The sequence below is a fragment of the Eptesicus fuscus genome, chromosome 22, assembly GCF_027574615.1.
Source record: "Eptesicus fuscus isolate TK198812 chromosome 22, DD_ASM_mEF_20220401, whole genome shotgun sequence".
Classification (NCBI taxonomy): domain Eukaryota; kingdom Metazoa; phylum Chordata; class Mammalia; order Chiroptera; family Vespertilionidae; genus Eptesicus; species Eptesicus fuscus.
The window spans coordinates 11,741,479-11,766,437 of NC_072494.1; the positions used below are offsets into that span (position 1 = coordinate 11,741,479).

The 24,959-nt window shown below is 43.8% G+C and overlaps 1 protein-coding gene and 1 pseudogene across 4 annotated transcripts in view; one reads left to right on the forward strand and one right to left on the reverse strand.

The window, feature by feature from the left end:
* Positions 1 to 23,809, forward strand: part of TBX15 (T-box transcription factor 15) — a 94,865-nt gene extending 71,056 nt beyond the window's left edge. For all 4 annotated transcript variants that reach the window (XM_008147244.3, XM_054711442.1, XM_054711444.1 and 1 more), the window contains 2 exons: positions 10,246 to 10,343; positions 21,423 to 23,809. In XM_008147244.3, the coding sequence (XP_008145466.1) occupies positions 10,246 to 10,343; positions 21,423 to 22,207 (883 nt within the window). In that variant the 3' untranslated portion in view covers positions 22,208 to 23,809. The remainder of the gene's footprint in view (positions 1 to 10,245; positions 10,344 to 21,422) is intronic.
* Positions 5,768 to 6,019, reverse strand: LOC129148002 (ATP synthase subunit f, mitochondrial-like; annotated as a pseudogene).
* Positions 23,810 to 24,959: the final 1,150 nt, after the last annotated feature.

Genomic DNA, 24,959 nt, shown 5'->3' on the forward strand with positions numbered 1-24,959 from the left:
AAGTCAGGCTGACCTTCGCTGGCAGGTGAAACTGTGAGACACTGACACTGAAAACCTGTGTCATGATGGGGCAAGGATGCTCATTAAAGGCAGAAACCATCTTTGTCTCCCAGTACTCTGGGAAGCTGGACTAAAATACACTGTTGTGGCCCTTGTATTTTCTCTTTGAAAAGCTCCAAATTATCCGATTATCACAATTTAATGATCACTAGCTGCCTGCAGGATCTGATGAGGGCGAGAATGACTAATGCCATTGTGCAGATGGGACGGATTGATGGGCGAGGATCTAGAGGATTATCTGTAAATCTTCTGGCGGTTTGTGCCAATATCAGAGCCCAGTTTGTCACCTTCCAACCGGTGCCTCATCTGTTGCCTTTCTCTTGCTAACAGAGTGTTCTTATGAATCTGTGATCCTCCCCAGGCCTTTTAGACATTGAATGGCTCATACAGATGAGCATGGTTTGACGAGTTGCATATAAATGTACCCCAAACATACGGATTACATTTCCTTTCAAAACACATGGGCTTAAAAATTAGGGGGAAAAGCGCTCGGCCAATGTTTTTTGGTTTTGCAGAACACAAAACATTTGTGGAATACTTTGGAGTCCCAGAATTTGCCAAACCTCAAACCAAAACATGTTCAGGTTTGTTGATCTCAATCCTTCCTAGCGCAACACAGAGGCCCAGGAAGGGAGAAGTGTCAGAGGAAGGATGAGGAGGACACAGCCGCCTGATAGTATCTTAAGATGCCTCGTGCCAGTCTCTAGGCCAGTAAGCCTCTCATTGCAGCACATCGTCCTGCGTCTGGGCTGACAGCAGTGCCCGCTGAGGGTAGCCAGGGTGAGGATACTTATTTCCCATTCTTCCTTTTTCAATGTAAAGAGATATCCATGGAGAAATACTTCTGGCTTCTCGCCCCATCGCTTCCTCCTTCCCCTTGATGGGGAACCAAGGTAACTGATCTGATTGCTGAGTCTGGGAGGAGGAACCCTTCAGGACCTGCTTGCCTGCAGAGAGTGGGCCTTCTGGGCTCTTTCCACTGTATGGTAAGCCCAGCAGAAGAGGCCCACAGTTTGGGGGAGTAGCTTATTTCAGTGGAGTTCTAGCCCCCTCATTCAGCCTTTATGCCTATGCCATAGTCTCCAGACCCCTTTGCCAACAGTCAAACTGGTATTTTGATCTCCATTTCATCAGGCTCCTAGGTCTTTCTTGGAAATTATTCTGAGTTCAAATAAGGATAAGAGGTGATAGTCACGGGGCCTTCCAGAACCCCAACAAGAGCCTGAGTCCAGTGTCAGCCCTGTGGTGTCACCATCATTGGAGCCTGTCATGGTTCCTGCTTCTTTAGGAATCGTCATTCACTCTCTGGTGTGAGAAGGTCATCACCCTTCAAACTCTGCTTATGACGCTTCACCTTTTTTTCATTTGCATGTAACCAGGTCCCTGATGAGAAGTCTCCACCAGAAAGACACACGTGTGTGTGTTCATGTGGGTGCATGAATGTGAGTGCGTTTGTGTGTGTTCACGTTTTTACTTGATTTTACTTTCAGACATGGTCTTTGCAATGGGTGGGAGATTTTACTTACTTCTATTGTTCCTCCTTCCAGATTCCTCAGAAATAATGTGGTCTAGATCTGGCTTTGGGTGGGAAGTGGGTCAATACATTCTTACCTTTAATCAGACCTAGCCCCAGGACACAATTTCCAGCATTACCTCTGGGAGGTAACTCCTCCTGGGAGGAGACAGTAGTACCCTCCTGTTTGGGGGTAGTGGGGTAGATTCCTTCAGCCTGAGATGACTGTTGTCTTGTGCTCTGGGTTCTAGGACTCTGCCCCCTGCTGGAATGTAAGCTCCTTGAAATAGGACTCTACCTTTTCCAGCTTTCTATTTTTAAATTTTCTTCCTATAGTGCCATGTATACAGAGTAAAATAATACTTGTTTGTTTAGTACAAAACAGTAAACAGAGCTAGGGAGTGGCAGAGAAATGAAAAACCAGGAACTCTGGAGCAAGAAAGCCTTACGCCAACCAAGGCTGATGGGGAGCTAGCTTTGGACACCAAATAAGAAGGGAAGAGAGAATGAATTTATAAATAGGCTTATTTTGAAAGAGTAAAGGCAATTTTGGTTCCAATCTGCGATGGACCGCTGCTGTGAGACACTGATTTATCCTAATTGTGGATTAGCCACCCCTCCCACCCCCTGCCCTTCAGGCCAGCTGAGCTGGCTCTGGATAGTGGGGACCGGTCTGCGCTGCCTGGCTCCCTGGAAAAGGAGGACACCCAGTAGGTTTCAGAGTCTGTGAGCCTCAGGGAAGCAGGGGTCCCAGGGGCTGAGCCCAAGCACAGTAAGGTTTGGTTGAGAAAGGTCAGTAGCAAACTGAGAGGTAAAATTACATCTTTGGGGGTTTGCCACCCCAGTGGGAAGCCTGCTCCAAAGAGAAGACAAAGGTCATGAAACTGCAGAGAAGCAAGAGGCTTTGCTGTGAGTGTCACGGTCCAGAAGCAGCCGCAGGAGGTGCGTCCGTTCACATGCCTGGACAGCCCACTATGCTCAGCTAGGGGGAGCATTGCAACCACAGACCTTGTGCTGGGAAGGGGCAGCTGGAGGAGCAGAGGAGAGAGGGCTCCTGGGGCTCTCGGCACACATCTGATGTGAGAGCCTCGTTGTTGTCAGGGTGGCTGCCAAGATTTTCCAGAAAGCCCAAGTCAGCTTGGGAAATTTCATGTAATTCCCAGGGACTTCCTCCAAAGCAAACACATACATAAAAAAGGAGAAGATTGAAATTTTGATCTGTCTGGGGACTGAGAGGTTCTATGAACTTGCTTTAAAAGTGCCATAAAGTCCACGACTCTGGGTCCTCCTCTGTCAACAGCCTCCATCCTGCCTTTGACCTTGTACTTTACCCTGACTTCCAGGCTCATTGCGTCTACAACAACTGCAGAGGGGGGCTCTCTCATGTGACGTGGTTTCCTCCACATGCTCCTAGCTGGCCTGGCGCCCCAGCTCTGCTGTTGGTACCACGAGAGGTCCCAGGTGGAGTGGCCCTTCTGTAGTTCAGGGAGTTGGAATACTTCAGGAGGGTATCTTTTTTTCTAAGGGGTCCACTCTTGGAGGCTTGAACCAGGACACTCAAGTTCCACATCAGAAAGGAGCTGGTGGCAGGCCCTGAATGATGGGGCGGTTGGTTTATATGAGCAAATCGTTTTAATAGGTTGCCCCTCACTGAAAAGTGACAGGGTCTGCAGGATGAGGTGTAGGAAGCAATTTGAATCCTAGCTAATTGTTGGCCGGCACTGTTGTTTGCTGGGAATGTGACTGGCAGGTGGCAGTCTGACTGGGTGCCTAACGTCCCTTCGCATATTGTTTCAGGGGATGGTGATCTAAAAATGGAGCCATTAAATGCATTACAGGGGTGGATGTATTTGTTTGCTGGAAGAGGATGCTTAACGAGGCTCATACTTAAGCCAAAGAAAGGAATCTCTACTGGTGGTGAGGAAAATATTTGGGAGTAAACAATTTTCCCGTGCCCCCCTCTTAAGCAGCCGCTATCCTAAGGCCATGTTCATAGAGGGAGAAACCATCTCCATGAGCATAGACAGGAACCCCTGTCAAGGCCTAGCCCCTCTTCATAACACCCACTCAAGGTCGAGTGTGCAACTAGAAAGAGATGTGACATGAGGAATTAGAGTGGCTGAAGTTCACAGACAGGAAAAGAAAAAGTCAGCTAGAAATGAGCCCTAGGACAGTTCATCTTTGCTTAGATCCCACAAGAAACAGCTTTTCTTTGGGAGTCAGGGGAGGAAGGGTGCAGGGCGAATCTCCTGATTAGTAGAGTTACAACTGATTAGTAGAGTTCTCTATTATAATCAAGCATCTCAAATCTTGTCTACACTCTTACCTATTAAACTGAACATATAAACTTACTATGGTAAAATATCAGCATTTTTATACAGTTTGATCTCATGCATTTATAGGCAGTCCTCAGGTTACGTTGGACTCGTTTCATGGTTACGTCACCATCTCCCATTTATTAAAAAAAAAAGTTCTGTCATTTCGACATATGTACATATGTGCTTTATGTTTTTTTATTATTTATTTACCACAAGTAAAGGTCGGGAATTGTTATCTTTCTTTTAAATTTTTTTTACTGTTTCACTTCCTTACTGCTGTGTATGTGCTCCATGTGAGTGATGTAGGTGCTTATGTAGGTGGGTTCTGACTTACAGCGAAAATCATGTTACATCGCACGGTAGGAACGGATCTCTGACGTAACCCGAGGACCTACTGTATTTACAGTCATTCAAATTGTAAATATACAAGTAATAGTAATCATTTCATGTAGTATCTGTGGTCCAAGTCATCTACTTTTATCTCTGAGTTGATCAGTATTGGTACAGTGTTACCTATTTTACTGATGGCAAAACTGAGTACAGTAAGATAGTAGCTTTTAGAATTTGCAAATCCAGCAGGGACAGCATCCAGAGAATGATGTCACCCTCCTCGCTAGGCACTGCTTGCCAGTCAACAGACAACTTCGCCCTTGTCCACCTCCAGTCCCCTGTCGCTCCCGAAGGCTCACGTAGCCAGCATAGAGCCAACGAGCTAACCACTTGCCTACTTTCGACAGCATGACTTTCCAAGTGTCTCACTTTCAATTTCTGTATTTTCATTTGTCCTCCCTAGAGCCATTGGCTGTATTTATTCCAGCCAATCTTCTCCTGCTCTTTCCTGGCAATCTTTCTAGCCTCCGTAGATTTTGCATACTCTTTTGTTATCCCTGGCATGGGTAACATTTAGCTGAGCTATGGGAGTAATCAGTACTGGACTCCCTCTCTGGCCAGCATGGATGCATCTACAGTTCAAGGTAGCTGGCCCAGCACTGGACTCTGGCAGCTGCCTCCTGCCAGACTCCTCCTAGTCACCCGGGCCAGAGCTGTTCATCATGTCCCCTGGCTTACGGTATTTAACAATTTTCTCTGCCTTGTTATTTGTTCCCCCTCCTCCATCATGAACCTTTTCCACCATTGTCCTCTTGGCCATGTGGATTTGCCAAGGAAGGTTGGCAGCTGTTTTATTATCGATGGCTCTTGCCCAGCGATGGTGTCATCTAACAGAGTGACGTCTTTTTAATGGCTAACATATTGGAGTCTGAAATATCTGCAAGATAATGAAGCCTACAGAGGCTTGAGGGACACGTTTTTGGTTCTTGGAGGAGAGAATAAGAAATGGGATTAAGTAACACACAGATCCCTCCACATTCAGTCCAGAGCCAGAGGGCGGACACAGTTTTGAATTCCAGTGAAGTAAGAAGGTTTTCTCTTGTTTCAGGTTGTAACCTAAGCAGTTGGAGTGATTTCTTTTGCTTGAGTTAGACCAATGGTGCTCAAGCTTTCATTGTTTTCTCTCCTTTTGATATATTTTGTCTCTAATCAATCTGCATTTATTAGTTAGCAATTAGGAGAGAGTAGTATCATGACCTCCATTTTACAGATAGGAGACTTAGGCATGAAGAGGTTATGTGACGTGGCCAAGCTGGCATGAATAAGCAGCAGGGCTGCAATCTGAACCCAGGCAGTCTGGCTCCAAAATGCATGCTCTTAATCACGATGCTAATCGGCCCCTCGTGTGATTTAGTATTACCCATTTTTTTTAACCAGTCATCTTTTATTAGGTGTTCATTACAATATGAAAGGATTCAGAGTTGCTGGACAAAGGTCATGATCAGGAATGTGGAGTCCACATTGGGCACTCTGCAGTGGCACTTGCTCAGTGCTCATATCTGAGTTCCTTATAAGAATGGCAGTAGTTAAAAAATACCTAAGCTGCCAGTACCATAGAAAGCTCAGCAATGTTCCTTTTCTTCATATTGACATAGCTGTTGTAATACCGGTAGTAACCTCTTTGAAACACTCCAGCAATGCCTTCAGGGGTGGAATCCCGCATCAATATCCAGCTTGGCAGTTCCTGTATTTTGATATCCATTAGTTTCTTCTCCTTCAATTGAATGATTGACACCATCTTGGAGTCCAGGGTCGCTATTACCAAAGTAAAGTCAGACCATTCCAGTCAAATGCAAAGAAACTTAATATTTTAGTTAGCTTGCTTTGTGTTTTCATTGCTTTTTATTATACTTCTTGAGGCCGTGAAAACTCCCTATGGACTGCCATTGCTACCTATTCAGACTCAAAGGGGACAGGGTTCCCAAGTTGGAATCACTGTGTAAGAAACACTTTTAACTCAACTCCAAGCATTTGTCCATTGGACATCTACCTGCTTTTCCAAATCATTATAAGGCACATCAGTGACAACCAATTCATCATGTAGATATACTTTTTGTAGCATCTAAAGCCCAGTTTTGAATTTTGGCTTGTTTTGTTTTGTCAATTTACAGACCTCTAGTTGGGAGGTCTTTTAAGACTATCCCCACACAATAAATACTCTGAGGAATCTATCTAGGTGTTGGAGCTGATTCCAGATCCAGCAAAGGAGAAGCGTGCGTGGAAGGTTTGACCTCACCTCGGTGGACCAAGGGAGGATTAGAAAGTTGAGATACAGTAATGAGATCTGAAAGAACAGTATGTTCTTGTTTTGTGTATTTTCAAATGTTGGAACAGGAAGAAAAAGGAGCTCAAAGACACAGTACTACCCATTAGATAAAATCCAAGCACTTAACATGGAATAAATATCTATGGTTCCCACATCCCTCTACCCCCATCTTGCACCCAGTCATCCTGAACTATTTTCAGTTCCCAGAACATGCCTTCTCTTTCATACTTCCAAGTCTTCGCATATACTGTTAACTCTACTAGGAAAGCTCTTCTGCGTCTTGTCTGTGGAGAAAACAGTTGAGTACCCTTTAACATGAAGCTTAAATAACTGGCCTTTTATGGATTCTTCCTTGAGTTTTCAGGCATATTAAGTGCTTCTTGCTCAGTGCTCCATGGCATCTCTGTAACTCCAGTGTAGGTAGCATTTATCACAGTTCAGAAATAGTCATTTATGTGTGCTCTTTTTGTTGAAAACATCTAAAGGGTAAAAGATTTTGTGTCTTTTTTACCTTAATATCTCCTTAACTTAGAATAATTGTTTCCTGGTTGGATAACTTGTTTATGACTTCAAGATCTTGATCAGTAGACTTCCCTTAGCTCTTGACTGTCTTCTATTGAGAGATAACCAATGGTTTTATCAACTCCTAGCATATGTTCCCTTTGTTATCAGCAAATAGGATGGGGGAAGAGTCAGAAGGCAGAACTACAGAGAAAATAAATAGAAGAAACATAAAAAGCAGCTCTCCAGCTCAAGACAAGAAGCAGAAACCATGCATTGGTGTGCTACCTAATAGGCTCATGAATGTAGTTGTAATTTATATAACTGTCAAATATTTGCTGAACTCCAAAGGGATGGCCCCAGCATTTTTTTTTTTTTTAATGAGAAGGTTGGAAGAATATTTCTTTACAGCCTGGCTATTTTTCCAAATCAGTTATCTCAAGACATAATCAATTTGTAAAAGAGCTCTTTGGCTTGCTTCCTCTCTTTCCTCTCCTCCCTCCTCTTCAGCACATTCTGTTGGTTTGGCCAAGGAGCAGACTGAAAAGTCTAAAGAGACAAGGCCTGGAAATCAAAGAGGCGATTACAGCCAAAGGACTAAACGAAGAGGGTTTGGGTATGGCCTCTGTTGTCACTGTAGCAAACAGGGAAAAGTAAGCAAGAGGGCGACACTTGCCAAGTTGATCATCTCTAATTGGAAACCTCAGAGATGACATCAGTCTTTGGTGTGCAACAAACCCAGAGTGGCTCACCATGTGGAACATGTTAATAATATGTGGTTACCTAAGACCATTTTTTTATATTTGTTAGACAATGAATTCACATTTAAGAACCTTGAGGTAAAATTTTTCAAAAAATAGGGTAAACTGATGATGAATAAGTAAACAATGAGTTACATAGGATAAACTTTGAAAAGACATCCAAATGGCTGAAGATGTAAATAAGTGGTTGGCAAGGACTCTTGTAAGAGAAGATGAGGGGGGAACTATTGGCCTTGGCTAAGGGGACTCAGACTCTGTTGCAGGTCAGAAATTCCATGACCGGAACGGAAGAAACCAAAGGAAACCTGAGACAAGAAAGGCACAACCAGTTGTAGAAATGACTCCCAAGTCTCCAGTACTAGGAGGTTTCCTTCTGTCTTCAGTCTTGATTTTACATCAAGTTGTTTTCCTCAGTTTTAGGCTTTGAAAATGAATGTGCATTAAAGTTCATGAAGTAATGACTCATACCATTGAGATCTTGCCAAGTAACAGGCATTGCACTAAGCACTGGGACATAAAAAAAACCCATGGGATCCCCAAGTAAACACGCTAGTAGTGAGAGAGGTGAATTATTTAATACTTATCTTGCCCTGGCACTTCACCAAATCCTGATATATAGAGCTATATTTTCTAACAATTGGATTTAGCCAATGAAGCTTAATGGGGTTTAAGGACAAATAAGATGTGGCATACAGTAAACAAATATGATTAATTTTTCTAAGAAGAGATATACTTTGAGTACATAAATAGATTCTAATAGATCTGATAAAAAACTTAGTATTTTCCTGGGGAAATACTCCAACTGAGGCTGGATAACCACCCAAATGGTATCATACGGTGACACCCAACATCCCTCCCATTTTTAAATCTGAGATTCTGGAACTCAGTCTTTCAGTTGGATTTTGATTTGGATAAATGCTAAATGGTCACTATCTTATATACAGTTGACTGCTTTAAATAACAATATTAATAAATTTGCCACAGGTTTTCTGCCTGTTATGAAAATACTAGTTAATTTTCTATTTCTTTAATAATATTGGAAATACATCAGAGTGGTATTGGTACTTCACAGTCTTCTATCACCTTATTATGAAATGAAAAGGAACTGTTCATTGTTCTTGAGCTAATATTTTGTTACCATCATTGATGCATGTTCTTATGAAGAATGAAATAGGAGGTCAAACATTAAAAAGGTCGCCACTTACAGTAAGCCTCCCATGCCACCAAAGGGAACCCTAAGATGTTCTGATGGGCCACAACATTGCAAAACAAGGCAGTAAGACCCAGCCTGTCCTGTTTCTTAAATTCATTAAGGCTCAATGTGGCTTTACCTGCTTATCCCCTTAGTATTCTGAACGTCCTAATTGCTTGGACTCTTTCTCTCCACAAATAGTTTCATGTACTGTATTCAGCATTAATGTAGGGTGACTAGGTAGAGATGTCTTCTATTCCTACTTTTAGCAGATTAACAGCTAATAAACACCATGCAACACCCTCTCCTCCCCACCTCTTCTAAAAATACAGAGTTTGATTTGCCAACATTGGTGTATTTAAAGCCTCCAAGATTCCAGAGAAGACTCGAGAAAGCTAACTGTGCAAGTAAGGCATGTTCAGAGAGGAAGTTCCAATACAAAAAGCCAATCAGTTTATCAGCAGCTCATCTGAGAAGAACCTCAGGGTATTTTATAGTGATTTATAAGAAAAGGGTATTTGTCCTCACTTAAAATAAAACTTCTCACTTTCCTCTTGGGATGCAAGACAGAAGAGAACTCTGGAAATATGTATTACCCAGGGAGATAAGTTTCATCTCAAGAGGGAAAATTTGTCTTTTTTAGGAAGGGACACCATGTTATATTCCAGTGACTTATGCCATTTCTCTACCCTCCTCCATAGTCCCTGAACTTCCTTTCCTCCACTTAGATAGAAGCAGTTAATTCTAAAGAAAAGTCAATAATCAGAAGCTGTGTTCAAAGCTTTAAATGAAACCCCATCTAATACTCTGTTTTGATGATAATATCAGCAAAAAAAAATGTCTGAGAAAACCTGGATAGTTATGTTAAAATGATGTCTGTCAACACCTCATATAAATGATATAGAATTTACTGAAGGGTAAAGTAGCTACTCTCTGCTCAACTCTACTCATGATATTCGTGACCCTGACCTTAACTTGTTCCTTTTCTCATACAGACCAAACTTCCTTTGAAGGTAGGTCAGGGTGAAATTCCATTATAGTTATAACTTGCTTGCAAATTATCTTCTTCCTCTGGCCACCCAGTGTCATTTGTGCCTTGTGTTCTTCCTGATCAGTTTACTGGTGCTGTTGTCTCTCAGTGCTTCTGTATATACCACCTGCCAGACAAATCACCCAGGACCTGTAAAAAGTCAGTGTTTCTTGGGATTATTTACGACTTCCTTTGCTGGCTTTTCTCTCTGCAGAACCGGACTGGAAGCCATCATGGAGACTTATGCGTTCTGGAGACCCCCTGTACGCACACTCACCTTTGAGGATTTCACCACCATGCAAAAGCAGCAAGGTAAAGCCCTGGGCAAGGCCTCTGCTCAGAGGTAGGGCCAGGGAGGAGGTGGGAGCTGAATTAATATAGCACATCTGGCCTCAAGCCCAGTCCGATTTTCCCAGAATGAAGATAATTTGGTAGCTCTGTAAAAACTAGAGCATCAACACTTGTATAAACAGGCCAGTTCCAGCATTTCACCTGGCACCCCAAATTCTCTCTCCTTCCCAAAGCAAGGTTATACATTCATGATTATGATGGTGGTGAAATAATTTCTATCACTAAGCATTCACGAAGCCCTTGGCATTGGAAGAGATCTCCATAATTACTTCACTTATTCCTCATGGCAGCCTTATCAGTTCTCTTGTTCTAGTTTTGTGGATGAGAAAACACTTAGCTTTGGCTGGTGTAGCTCATTGGTTCAGCATTGAACTATGAACCAGGAGGTCAGAGTTTGATTCCTGGTCAGAGCATATGCCTGGGTTGTAGGCTCAGTCCCCAGTTGGGGCGAATAGGAGGCAGCCTATCAATGATTCTCTCTCATCATTGATGTGTCTATCTCTTTCTCACTCTTCCTCCCTTTCTCTAAAATCAATAAAAATGTATTAAAAAAACTCCCAAACTTAGCTTTGGACAATGGGAATAAATCACTCCAGGTTTGAAAGTGAGGAAGAGGGCTGCCTAAATTTGTAGCTTGTGCTCTCTCCTTGGCTTATGTGGGACATGCCCCTCAAGTTGATGTGGTAGGTAGAATTCTCTTCCCCACTGCTTTGTGCTTTTCACTCTGTTTCGAATAACCCTTCCCTCGTAGCTCAGGTTCATAAACCTGTGGCCATGTGCACAGATGGCTCTTGGGCTGATTTCACCTCCTTTTCTCCATCTAGTCAGTGACTCTCCCAGGAGCAACACCCATTCAACTGGGTACCGGAATGAAAGCTTTCCACCGTGTCAGATGCCTTATGAGTCTCCCTCTCCAGTCTTTTCTTGCTCAAAAGTGACCAATCAAAATGACAGATTAAGCCTATTCTGTTCCATCAACAGGCCACTGTTCACAGAATCCTATCTTTGAACTGTGGCTCTGTGATATGGGAGGCCATTCTAGGACTTGACAGTTCATTATATTACATTCCCTCTCAGGGGAGCTCCTGGCAGTTTATATACTAAAAAGCGTTTGTGACATAAAACACTGAAATGTCTCAGGTTTTATGATGAAAACAGAGATTAAAAATATAGGCTCTGCAGTCAGACAGTGTGGGATAGGCTCTTCCCACTGTTCCTTCCTAGCCTTATAAACATAGTCAAGTGTCTCATCCTTTCTGACAGTTTTCTCATCTGGAAAAAGGGAGAATATAATAGAACTAGAGGCCCGGTACACAAAATTCATGCATGGGGTGTGTGTGTCCCTCAGCCCAGCCTGCATCCTCTCCAATCTGGCACCCCTTGAGGGATGTCCGACTGCCCATTTAGGCCAGATCCTACCAGAACCGGGCCTAAACGGGAAGTCAGACATCCCTCTCACAATCCAGGACTGTTGGCTCCCAACTGCTCGCCTGCCTGCCTTCCTGATTGCCCCTAACTGCTTCTGCCTGCCAGCCTGATCACCCCTAACCACTCCCCTGCCAGCCTGATTGATGTCTAACTGCTCCCCTGCCAGCCTGATTGCCCCTAACTGCCCTCCCCTGCAGGTCTGGGTCCCTCCCAACTGCCCTTCCCTGCAGGCCCAGTTGCCCCCAACTTCCCTCCTCTGCCAGCCTGGTCACCCCTAACTGCCCTCCCCTGCAGGCTAGATTGCCCCCAACTGCCCTCCCTTGCAGGCCTGGTCCCTCCCAACTGCCCTCCTCTGCTGGCCTGATTGCCCCCCACCTGCCCTCCCTAGCTGGCCTGATCGCCCCCAACTGCCCTCACCTGCTGGCCATCTTGTGGTGGCCAGCTTGTGTCCGCATGGGGGCAGCCATCTTGTGTGTTGGAGTGACAGTCAATTTGCATATTACTCTTTTATTAGATAGGATTCTTGTAAGGACTTAAGGAAATGCATTTAAAAAGACAGGAAGCACTCAGTACATGCTAGCTCTCATCATCATCATCTCACCATCATCATCACCATCAAACTTATGTCTCTGTATATGGATACCAAAGAGGAAGATGAATCAGGGATAAGAGATGTTGCTTTTCTAATGATTATTCAGAACATGATGAGCCCATTCATCTTTATCGGCATCTGGTGAGGCAAATAATCCAGAATTCCTATTTCTATTTTTAAAAGTGAAAGAGAAATGGAAGTGACTTCCTCCCCATAAAGTTTTGGTAGAAGCAGGTCAATATTCAGGGTGTTACACTTTTTAAAAAATTCTCACCCAAGGGCATGCTTTTATTGATTTTAGAGAGAGAGGGTGGGGGGGGGGAGAGAAACTTCGACTGGGGATCAAACCCACAACCTGGGTATGTGCCCTAACCGGGAATAGAACCTGCGACCTTTCAGAGTATGGGACAATGAACCACACTGGCCAGGGCCAGGGTGTCATACTTCTTTTAGGCTTTCTTGGCCCTTTTGAGGCATAGGTTTTTTGGGCAGGTGCAGCAATGGGAAACTGCATGAGTTGTTTAGTTATATAACATCTCAGGTTTCATGGTGCTTCTACTAAAAATTTATCGATACAAAGACTTATTGCTGATACTTTGCAAACAATGGTTTAAGAGAAATTGAACTTTTGAAGTAAAATGTCACACTTATTCAGTGACTCCCTTTTTCATCAGTAGGGGGGGAGAATGAGCCTGAATTATTGGATACATATGGTAGTGTGATGGGCTGGAGGAAAAGCCAAGACTCTATTTAACTGAAATACATTTTTTAACCATACACTGAACTTGATCCAGATTTTCATTATTAAAAAGTATGTTAGTTTCTTGACGTTAACAAAGGGTGTAAAAGTAAAAATCCCCATTTCTTCTTCCTTTAAGAAGTAAGAATTTCAGTAACTGTGGACAGTATCACTCATAAAATGAAGAAAAGAGTCAGAGCCATCTGTGTTGAACCCTTTTTATGTCTTAGAGGAAGTAGAGAGTGGTGAACTTCTAGGAAGAACTTCAGTGGCAGACCGACTGTGTAGCAATTACCTTTTAGAGAGGAGAATATTGACAGTGTGGGCACTGGACCTAACATCCAAATGATGACTGACTCACCAAGGTGTCCATATTACCTCACTGCTTCAAACACATGACTCTCTGGCATGTCACATACATGGCCCAAGGCAGTTTTGAGCTGCTGCTGCTACATCAACCTAACTGCTGGATGAGGTGAAGGATGCTTTATTCATCCTGTGCTTGCTTCATTTTTATTATGTTTTATTAAGATCCATTTTTGATAAATTTCAAGGAAAGCACCTAGGTGAATTAGCCACAGGTTTGTAAACCTAATCCTTCTGTTTTTAAAAACATAGTGAATGAGCGTCCTCATTGTTTTCTCTTATAAGAATGCATGGGATTCAGTGTCCTCTGCCCTTTACATTACACAAAAAGAAACCGAGGCATAGAGCAGTCTAGTACCATATCTGCAGTTACATGGTGGAAGAACTGAGTTGAGAACTCCAAAGTGGATCTCCTACTTGACAGGACAATTTCCACCAGACCACATTATCTTTCCTTATTCTACCTTAGTACAACTTTAATTTTCTATTAAAAAATTTAGTTTACTCTTCCATTTGATGGCTTATTGTTCAACAGCTTATGCAATAACTCTCAATAGGTCCCTATTTCATTTTAATGAAGTCAAGTGCTTGGTCTGACCTTCAGACATATTCAGGTAGAATTAACAAGGGAGTTAATATTTTTGGAGAGTCTGGGGGTAGAAATTTTATTTCAGGAATGGCTTCTTGTTGAACACTGCTAGTGACAGGGCCAAAATGAACTAACCAACTAAGTTATGCTTGGGGAAGTTGACTGAGACAATACAGAGACAGAAGAAAAGAAATAACAGCCCAGGTCAGTTATAACCAAGTCCAACCCTGTTTTCCCGATGATGGTCAGATGTTGTTCTGTTAATGATGTTATAATGACATATATGATGGAGCTATTTGTATGGCCCAAACTGAATGTACCTTTGTGAGAAGTGTCTCTAGGTATATGACAACTGTTATGCTAAAAGGAACCCTCCTGGACCAGTGACACCAGAGCTGCAATATGTCTCCATCTGTGGAAGTGAGGAGACGTGCCGTTGACAGAAGCCCTCCCTCTCCTCAACTGGTAGCAGACACCAATAGACAGATTTCAGCACCACTGGGTGTTTTAATGTTTGTCAGGTAGTTGAAGTTAGGATTATGAAGGTCTCTGTTGGTTTTGGGGATTTGTTTTAATTAGAGGTTGGTCAGTGAGAGGAATCAGTTACTGAGTAAATTTATACTAGTAAGAGATTGAGAAAGGAGAACAGTTGAATGGGTAGCAGCCTTTGAACTACTGTGTGATCACTGTAATGATTCAAAAATAGCAGATTTTACTTATCACTGAGATAAGGAATAATGCCCATGAGGAGATCTCATTTATCACGGAGATAAGGAATAATGCTCATGAGGAGCATCATGACAGGGATTGGAGAACACATTTTAATTATCACTAAAACAACCAGTTATTGGTTACATTTTCTATTTTGTTTCAAAAGTCCCTTATACTCAGTGTGTCCAAAGTGATTCTATGATTTACCTCACAGATTTGGCGCCCTCTCCTGGAGGAAGGACACCACCATCCATTAATCCCCCACCATATCCAAACATTACCAAGTTCTTAGATCCATCCACATCTTAATTTCCCTTGCTACCACCCTACTCCCAGGTATCATCATTTCTCACCTGACTTTATTCTCAGGCCCCCCAGGGTGGTAACTAAGCTGCCAGCATCCCTGGATCTACATTTTTTAAGGTCATGTGCCTCTCTCCTAACGTTCCTAGACAAAATCCCACTGAGTCTCATGGACTCTAATTGAGTCACCTGAACCAATTGCTGAGGCAGGGACGGGGTGGTGGTGGGGGGACATGATGCATGGATTGTCCAGATGCAAGTCATGTGCTTTTCTGAGTCTTGTGCTTTTCCAGGAGGCCGGGCAAATGGGTGAGAGTGGAAGGAGGGGTGTTTCTCAGTGGGAAACCAGGTACTATTGCCAGGAGAGAAGCAGATTAGTTCTAAATTACAATAACAACGGATGTACACTGCAGCAAGGAAGGCAATAAAACAAGTAGCAGAGAAACAAACAAGTTTATGGAAGGTGAAAAAAATAGGGGCAGTCCACCTAGGGAATGTGGAAGCATAAAATAGGCCATCGAAGAAACAGAGGGACCAGGGTGAAGAATGAGAACTGGGCAACTATATAAAACACTGTTTTTAAGGGGAAGAGGTTTGGACCTGTGCATATCTTTAAACTTTATGGAGAAGGATGCACTCGGAGTCTTTTTAGACTGAAACCACACAATTCCCATTAGTGCACTAATGTTTCACCTTTGCACGTTGAGAGGGGTATTGATTTCCACTAAGGGTAATTCCTTGGTTGGGATGAACAGGGCTGTGATCATTAAACGTTATGGCTACTGGGTGGATTCCCTGGAATCAGTCCACAGGGTGCTGACATTTTACCTCTTACCTGTTTGAAAGCCTCAAAGAAAGCCACTCAAGGACACATAGTGAATCAGCACTCCTCAGGGACAGATGCCAGCAAGTTCTATGAGAGGGGTGCCTGGCTCACGGAACCAAGTAATTACATGGAAATTTATTCTTTACTAGCTCAGATGGGGTTTTGTTTTTACCATTTTTAAGGTTTTTTTTTTTTGGGGGGGGGGATGGGGAAGCACAACAAATTGAACCCAAAAGGAAGCTATATGTGAAAGCCTCCATATTACAGTCTGGAAGTGATCAATTTAAAGATGCAAAAGTCAGCAGGTTTGCTATTTGGGATTTTCACGGTCAAATTTAACTGTCTTCATATAATGCACAAGTATATTCTGAGCTATTGTCTTCAAATGGAATCCCTGCTACACATGGATTCTTTTTGGTTATTTTGGCTGTTAGCCTTGAATATTGGAGCAAATTAAAGTTGAGTTTGAATGTTAATGAACACCTCCTCACTTTGGTCAACAAACTAGGGTGCAGGGAGGTGGAGTGGGTGGAGGATTGGTCTTGGAATGCCAGAGGGTTTTTGGTTACTCATTATGGGCATTATGTTTTTAAAAACATTATATTAGTTTCAGATGTACAAAATAGTGATTCGACATTTATATACTTTACAATGCGATCACCATGACAAATCTAGTCAATATCTGTCCCTGTATATAGTTATTACACTATTACTGACTATATTCCCTATGCTGTACAACCCTGTTCACTTATATGTGGAATCTAAGAAACCGAACTAACAAAACAAAACAGACTCACAGAGACAGAGAACAAACTGATGTTGTCAGAGGGAAGAGGGGTGGGGGGATGGGTTAAAAAGGTGAAGGGGATTAAGAAGTACAGACTTCCAGCTATAAAGTAAATGTCATGGCCATTATATATGAATCACCTCTAGAAATAGATTAAGTCCTCTGAGTAAACTCAGTGGTCGTCATCCATCGGGGAAAGTATCTATCTATCTATCTATCTATCTATCTATCTATCTATCTATCTATCTATTTGTGTTCAATGATGCTTTGCTTGATCTGAAAAGAGATGGAGACATAGGGCATCTGGTATCCACAGGGGCAGAGGTGAGTGGGGAGGGGCCAATATTCAGAGAGGAAGCAGAGTTGGGAATATGGCCCTGGTGAGTCCATAGCTGTCATGTGCCCAGTGCTCTGTCTTCTAGCCTGTTACATTGGGGCATCTACCTATGACACAGTGCTCACCAGTGGAGAGGCTCAGCTCCACGGACAGAGGCCAACATCTGTGAGCCATCCCAACAGAACCCAAATGCACCAAGATTCCATTCTCTTTCCTTCATTCCTTCACTCGTACAAGGGAAGAAGGAAACAAATATTTAATGCCTATATGTACTTTGTAATATATATCACTCCATGTATTTCTTAAAACATCCCTAACCAGGTAGAGATTCATAATTCCATTTATGTGGAGTGGCTAACTTGCTAAGCCAGAAAAACATCTGGAATTGGAACTGAGTTTGTTTGACTCCATAGACCATGTTCATCATTAAGTAAAGTTTAAATCAAGACCCTAGAGCAGTTGGACCTGGCAGGTAGAGAGGGGATGAGGGTGCAGGAAGGGAGCATGCTTTTCTCTGAGAGGCAGTTCTGACCCCTCTGTATCAGTGTGGCCTGGCCTCCCACTCTGCCCAAGCTTCTCTGCGATAAGAGGCCTTAGGCAGCCAAGTGTTGAAATGCACAGGGAGGGTGGCCTGCCTCCTTATGCTTACTTAGCATTTGGCTGGCGCTCCCAATCTTGTTTAACAGCTGACAAGTTGTTAGATCATAACAGTAAAGACTTCTCAGTATCTTGGTTTGGTTCTCTGCAAAATGCTTACCCCAGTCTTCTTTATTGGACTTTGAAAACTCACTACTATCTGTATTGAGTAGTTTAAGTGCATTAGAACATTTATTCAAAGCCAATGGAAGCATCGTGACCTCTTGGACAGGTTTGCTCTCCCCTCTTCAAACACTAGTTCATATGGGGGGCTCCCACCCCTGAAGCTCAGCAGGCCACCAAGTCTCATTTCCAGTGAGTGTCGTTTAAAAGCCAAAGCAAGCTGACTACAAACTTTTTAACATGTGCCTCTCATCTGCTCAGCAGAAATCCCTGTAACTTGTTAATAGTTCCCGTCTTATTTTTTTTGTAATGAAACCAATTGAGGGCTTAAATCAGTACCATTCGTTCCATCTCGGGTCACCCAAAAAAAACCATTAGAGTTGTAAAAAGTCATCTGCTCCATCCTACACTTCCTGCTGCAGGGTGAGGGCCAGCGCCTGATGAAGCCTACCTGTAACAGGACAGTGCAGTGCCCTGCACAGGGCTCTCCCGGGGTGGGGGTGGGGGGACTGCATAAACACCAGATCTGGGAGAGCAAGGACAGGCTTTCAAAGAGAGGAGACCAGATACAGAGCCCATAAAACACAACTCTCTTTACAGCTGGAGTCGAGTTTCTCCATTTGTGCTGTAGCAATTATTTCACGGAAGCTCATAGCATTTAGTGTGAAAGATAAGGAAAATGCCTCCAAGAGGAACTATAAGCTTACAGAACACGAATTCCCAAGCTTCCTGTAAGGCCCTGCAGGATAGGTATTCAGAGGTACAAACACAAGATGCACCGAGGTTTTTTCTCACTCTGCCCAGTCTTCCCTTCCAGAATGCCTTCATTCTATTAAAAGGATTCCTGGAAAGGATTTGTTGTTGGCTATTTGCACTTTGTCATCAATTGAATCCTCAGATACAAATATAATTTTGAGAAAAACAAACTGAAGTCTATCAGTTCAAGCCCCTCACTTCACAGGTGAGAGGAATGAATAGGTAGCCCACCTCGCCCGTAGGCATGAGCTGGGTGGATGGAATCAGGCTTGGCGCTCTTCCTACCATGGTCAGCTGCTGGCTGATGTCTTCCAGAAGTAGTTACAATATTGGCCTTATCTCAATTTACGGAATAAAAGTCTTTGTGACCTCTCTTAAAGGAATTTAAGGCATAACCAAGAAACCAGGAAGGTGAATTTCCTGAAATGACTTTAAAATCAGCAGCTATGCCGAAACCAGTTTGGCTCAGTGGATAGAGCGTCGGACTGTGGACTGGAAGGTCCCGGGTTCGATTCCGGTCAAGGGCACGTACATTGGTTGCGGGCACATCCCCCGGTGGGGGGTGTGCAGGAGGCAGCTGGTCGATGTCTCTCTCTCTCATCGATGTTTCTAGCTCTCTATCCCCTCTCCCTTCCTCTCTGTGAAGAATCAATAAAATATATTAAAAAAAAAAATCAGCAGCTATTTATAACAATCCAATTCTACCTCAGACGCTCATTGGGGAAATTACTAGTATTTTGACCAAGGAAGAGATATTATGTTTGCTCTGTAAAAATCTGAAACTGAAAAGAACTATTAAGAGCTAAATTTGTATTTTTACACCCAATACTATTACCATTTCTGTATATGTAGGCTGAGGCCTTTCTTTTCCTGTTAAAAATGAACTTTTGGTTTCTCTTTGAGGTATCTGCCTCTCTATGTGCAAATCTGGACCATCCTCTCTGGCACCCTATGGGTGGTTTCTTTGCATCCCAATATATGGAATCTTGCTGGTTTTCTTCACATTTCCCTCACTGATAAAATCCTTATTCCTGCTTCTTTCCACTTAAAATGTCCTTGACCCTTTTATAGCAGCCCAGGTTCTAAGAGTCCCTAACATGAGTTGTGGGTGATTTTGGGGAATCATAGCTCTCTATCATTCTGGGAAACTCCCAACCTTGCCCTGAAGGAGGAGCTCCACCATGGGAGATTCCCTATGGAAGACAAAGCAGCCACTCATTCTAGAGAATTCAAAGGAAAGGTCCAACAGCCCCAGAACTAAACCAATGTTTTGAATTTCCAATGGGGAGACAGGAAGTGGATGCTGCACTGTTGCTCCCTGGCCTGGGAAAGAGGAGGCTCCAGAAGGTCCTTTTTGGCTTTCTTAAACTATCTGAAGGCCAAAGTAGGTTGTGTTGAATTAGCCCTTCGCCTGTTGGTGCACCTGCCACCAGTCCAGTTCTAATATCCACATGTCGTAAGAGCCCTTTCAGATCCAGATCCAGGGACTTTATGAGTTGGAAGGGACTAAGAGGCCTTCTAACCCAATATGTGCTCCCTAGACCAGCAGCATCAATATCACCTGAGAACTTACTGGAAATGCAAATCCTCAGGTCCTGCCTCAGACCTAGAGAATCAGGAACCCCGGGGGGGGGGGGGGGGGGGGTACGTGTCAGTGATCTGGGTTTCAAGCCCTCCATGATTCTCAAGCATACTCAAGTTTAGCAATCACTATTCGGGTACTTTGAAATAAGGAATTTGGTTTGTATCATTGGTTCTCAACTGGGGCTGCCCATCAGAATCAACTGAGGAGCTTTAAGACCATATGGATATGGAGGTCCCATGCTCAGAAATTCTCATTTAGTTGGTTTGAGGTGGGATTCTGGAACTTAAGAAATTTTTAAAGCTCCTCCTACCTTGAGAACCACTGATCTAACTCAAGTTATCATCTTCTAGGTAAGGAAATTGAAACCTAGAGGGGAAAGTGATATGCCTAGGGTCAGATGGGGGGGAGGGGGCGCGGAGGGGAGCGGGGAGTGTAACCAAGCTGTGAAGCTGAGAGTAGAACAGAGATCTCTAGACTTTATTACCTGATTGGCTCTTGTCCTGGTAAATATCCCAAACCCAAAGATGGCATTTGCAGTATTTGTTCCAGGCTCTGAAACTGGGCAGGCTTTTATAAAAGGAGATTTCGTTTTGGTGAGCTTTGCTTTATGCTTAATCTAGCTCTTGCAATTGTGCTCATAACGTATTTCATATGACAGAACTGCAACCCCATACCTCAGTTCCCACTACCTGGGCCACTATGCTCAGCCCTCCCAGGCCTCAACCTTGACTTGGCCCACCTTACCCCAAGTACTCCATTTCCTCTGAGATTAAGATCCTGAGATTTGGTACCCTATAATTTTAGCTGGAAGATTAAATATGGTGAAGCAAGCAACAGTGCCTGATTAAAATACATATATAATGCATTTCCACTGAGAATAGGAAAAGTTGAGCTAGTTGATTTCAGTGCTGATTACCAGAGGTCTTACTGGAAAGTGAGGTTGATGGTAAGAAATGGCAAAGTAAATATTAGAAGTCATTATTTTTCTAAAGAGCAAGACTTACTTCACAGAGAAACAAGAGTTTGGTATTCTTTTCTGTCTCTTGGAGAGGACACACACACACACACACACACACACACACACACACACACACACAGGTGGAATCACTTACCACAAGTCTGCTGAGCTAAGAGAAAATGGTTCTGTAAAAATCAGCCCATCTTGGACATTTGAGGGCACTTCTTGCATGGCTTGCATCTGGCCTAGACAGACTCAACTTAAAAGGCCTCTATCTTAATGGAATTCATGTTTTATTTTTCAGGGGGCAGCACAGGCACTTCCCCGACCACCTCCAGCACTGGCACACCATCCCCTTCAGCTTCTTCTCATATTTTATCTCCATCCTGTTCTCCTCCAACTTTTCATCTGGCCCCCAACACTTTCAACGTGGGCTGCCGAGAGAGCCAGCTGTGCAATCTGAACCTCTCTGATTACCCGCCCTGTGCCCGAAGCAACATGGCTGCCTTGCAGAGCTACCCAGGGCTGAGTGACAGTGGCTACAACAGGCTGCAGAGTGGCGCTGCTGCAGCCACTCAGCCCTCTGAAACCTTCATGCCTCAGAGGACTCCATCCCTGATCTCAGGAATACCAACTCCTCCCTCGTTGCCTAGCAACAGCAAGATGGAAGCCTATGGTGGCCAGCTGGGGTCCTTCCCCACTTCCCAGTTTCAGTATGTCATGCAGGCAGGCAATGCAGCCTCCACTTCCTCCTCGCCACACATGTTCGGGGGCGGCCACATGCAGCAGAGCTCCTACAATGCCTTCTCTCTCCACAACCCTTACAATCTGTACGGATACAACTTCCCCGCTTCCCCTAGGCTGGCTGCCAGCCCAGAGAAACTGAGCGCCTCGCAAAGCACTTTACTCTGTTCTTCGCCTTCCAATGGGGCCTTCGGAGAGAGGCAGTACCTGCCCACGGGGATGGAGCACAGCATGCACATGATCAGCCCTTCACCCAACAACCAGCAGGGGGCTAACACCTGTGACGGCCGGCAGTATGGGGCGGTCCCAGGCTCCTCCTCCCAGATGTCCGTACACATGGTTTAAAGGCCAGTCCAAACACCAGCCAAGGCCCCAGAGTCTCCACCATGGGCACCTCCTCCTCTTTGGGAGCCCACGGCCCTTGAAACACAGGAACTGCATATATATTTTTTTTCTGGAGGAGGAAAGCATATGCCCAAGGACAAGAGACATTGAAGCCACTGAAGTATACTCGTGATGGAATCATCTTCAACCCAGTGGCCATGCTCCTGCCTTCCCAAAGCTTAGTTTTATAAAGCATTGTCTACTCCAGAGTGTTCTTTGAAGAAACTGAATAATCATTTTATAATAATGTTAAGGGAGATGCTAGTGTTTAGCAGCCATGAAGTTAGCCACACACACATACAGAATGACCCATACATACATACATACATACATTCATACACACATATGTTCACACAGACTCATACACACATACATATACATGGCACACAGACTCAGAACTGGGCGAACTCTGTGGAGGGAGGCCCGCAATGGGTATTTTCGCCAAGAATTGTCTGTGTACAACACTAGATGGACCCGGCTGGCAGTACTGCCCACCTTTCTCCCCTGCAGCTGTCCCTGTTTCTGGAATGAACCGTGTATCCTGGAACCCCTTCCCATCGATGAAGGTGGGAAAACATCAGAACTACAGCTGGACTTGGCTTCTTGAAGAAAATTGTTTTTAAACTTTGGTTGTCTTCACTCAGTGTGACGTTCCCAGTGGTGCCGTGAAAAGATGGAGAGAGAGAGAAAGAGAAAGAATAGAGGGCAAGAGAGAGGCTGAGAGCAAGACTGACAGAGGAAGTGTGAGCAGTGATGAGAGTTTCAATTCACCAAGGAATTGGTTTTGGTTTGTTTTCCCCGGCCCCCTGCAGGTTATAGAAGGAATCCTGGTGTTGAGGAGTGAGTGTCTCTGGGACTCTGTGCCTGGTCAAGGGCAGTGGTGAGAGGGACCGTGCAAGGAATGAGTCTTGATCCCACAGCTCTGACCATTGTGATCCAGAAGAGGGTGCACCATGTGGGAAGTGTGGGTTCTGGAGCATGTAGCCTGGCGTGGGAAGGGACGTAGGGGAAGTGTGAAGATGGAAGAGTGTTATAACCCTGGCAGATGAAACCAAGCGCAGAAGCAACAAAAGAGGCCTGGCCTTCGCAAGTCAGATCCAGATACCTGGCAGGAGAGATCCTGTCATGTCCCAGGGAATTGCAGATGGGCCGTCTACATCCTTCCACCTGCCCTTAGATCTCCATTTTTATCAAATAGTTCATTGCATTTTGATGTTTTGGGTTTTTGCCTTCATCTTTCCCTTCCCCTTCAAATCCTTTAATGATAAGAAAAACAAGTGGAGTTTGGTGCAAGCTAAACTTTTTAAATGGTGTGGAAATGCAAATAATACCAAGTAAAATAATACAGATATTATTAAGATTTTTGGTTTTGAGGTGTTGTAGATAAGTGTATTTATGTGCCTAGTGGGGAATTCAATATTATGAATATTAAAAAAGGGGGCAATAAAAGGTATGTAAAATATGTATGAAGAAAAGGTGTATAAAAATTTGCCCTTATGCACGGAACTCTTGTTTCTAAGTGCCAAGCACAGAAAGCCGCTAAATAAACTCTTTGCCATTGTTCTCTGTGTGTTTGTTTCTATGGAAAATGTGAACAGCAGCCTATGCACATGCCCTGCGCTTTACAATGAACACGGCACTCTCATCTCCACTACTTTACATGACCTTTATTCAGATCCCAAGAGGAAAATATTACTGCCCTCATTTTATGTTAGTAGGTGAGCTCCAGAGAAACTGAGCAAATTATCCCGACCGAATCAGAGAGTCTGTCAGAGAGGGAGGTAGAACTGAAACCAGGTCTGATTTCAGTGGGACGTGCACTTTCAGATTAGCCCTAGAAGCCTTCATGAGTCTAAGAGCCTCCCTCATCATAGTCATGTGCTAGACATTACATGAATATCACACGGAATCCTTCCACAATTCTGCGAGGTAGCTGTTATTTTTAGCATCATTTTATATACCTGGAAATAAGCTTTAAAAGGTTTTAAGTACTTGACCAAGGCCCTCAGGTGGTAAGTGGTTGAGCTGGTAGAATTTTGACTGTAAGGTCTGTGCAATTAACACTAAGTCATTCCCCTGGAGCTTCAGCAGTCCTGTGAGGAACAATTAGGAAGGAAGACATAGCCTAAGGGGTTGAACGAAGACTGCCTCTGTGGCTGGATTTACTTGGAATGTTTAATTGTAAATATATATGTTCTCCTTTGAATGTACCACCACATGGGAGGGATGATTTTGAGTGGTCATGCACCAAATGATGACTTCTAAGACGCTAATAATGTGCCTAGGGCTCTTCCACTTGTAAGTACTTTCCCATATCTCATTTGAACTCTGCAAGAGCCAGAGATGTGGAAAGGCAGGAAGTACTGTTTTGTAAATGGGAGACCAGGATGATAAAGGTTGTGACATGCCTGTATTTAAACGGGGATGGGAAGCAGCAGAGCCAGGACCTGAAATCTCCTGTCCCGACTGTTCCCTGGTGGACAGTTACACTAGGAACCCACTGACCATTTCACCAGGGCTTGATTGGGGGGCGGTGGCAGGTTGCTGGCCGTCACACACATTAACTAGAAATGAAGCTTGGATTGGGGCAGCAAAAACCTTAGTTAATCATCGCTTTGGTTTTATAAATAGCTCCAAAGAGTGGCATGCTGGTTAATTCCATTAGCCACCAGACCATTGCCAGAACAGCAGGTACAGTGGCAGACTGAGGGCC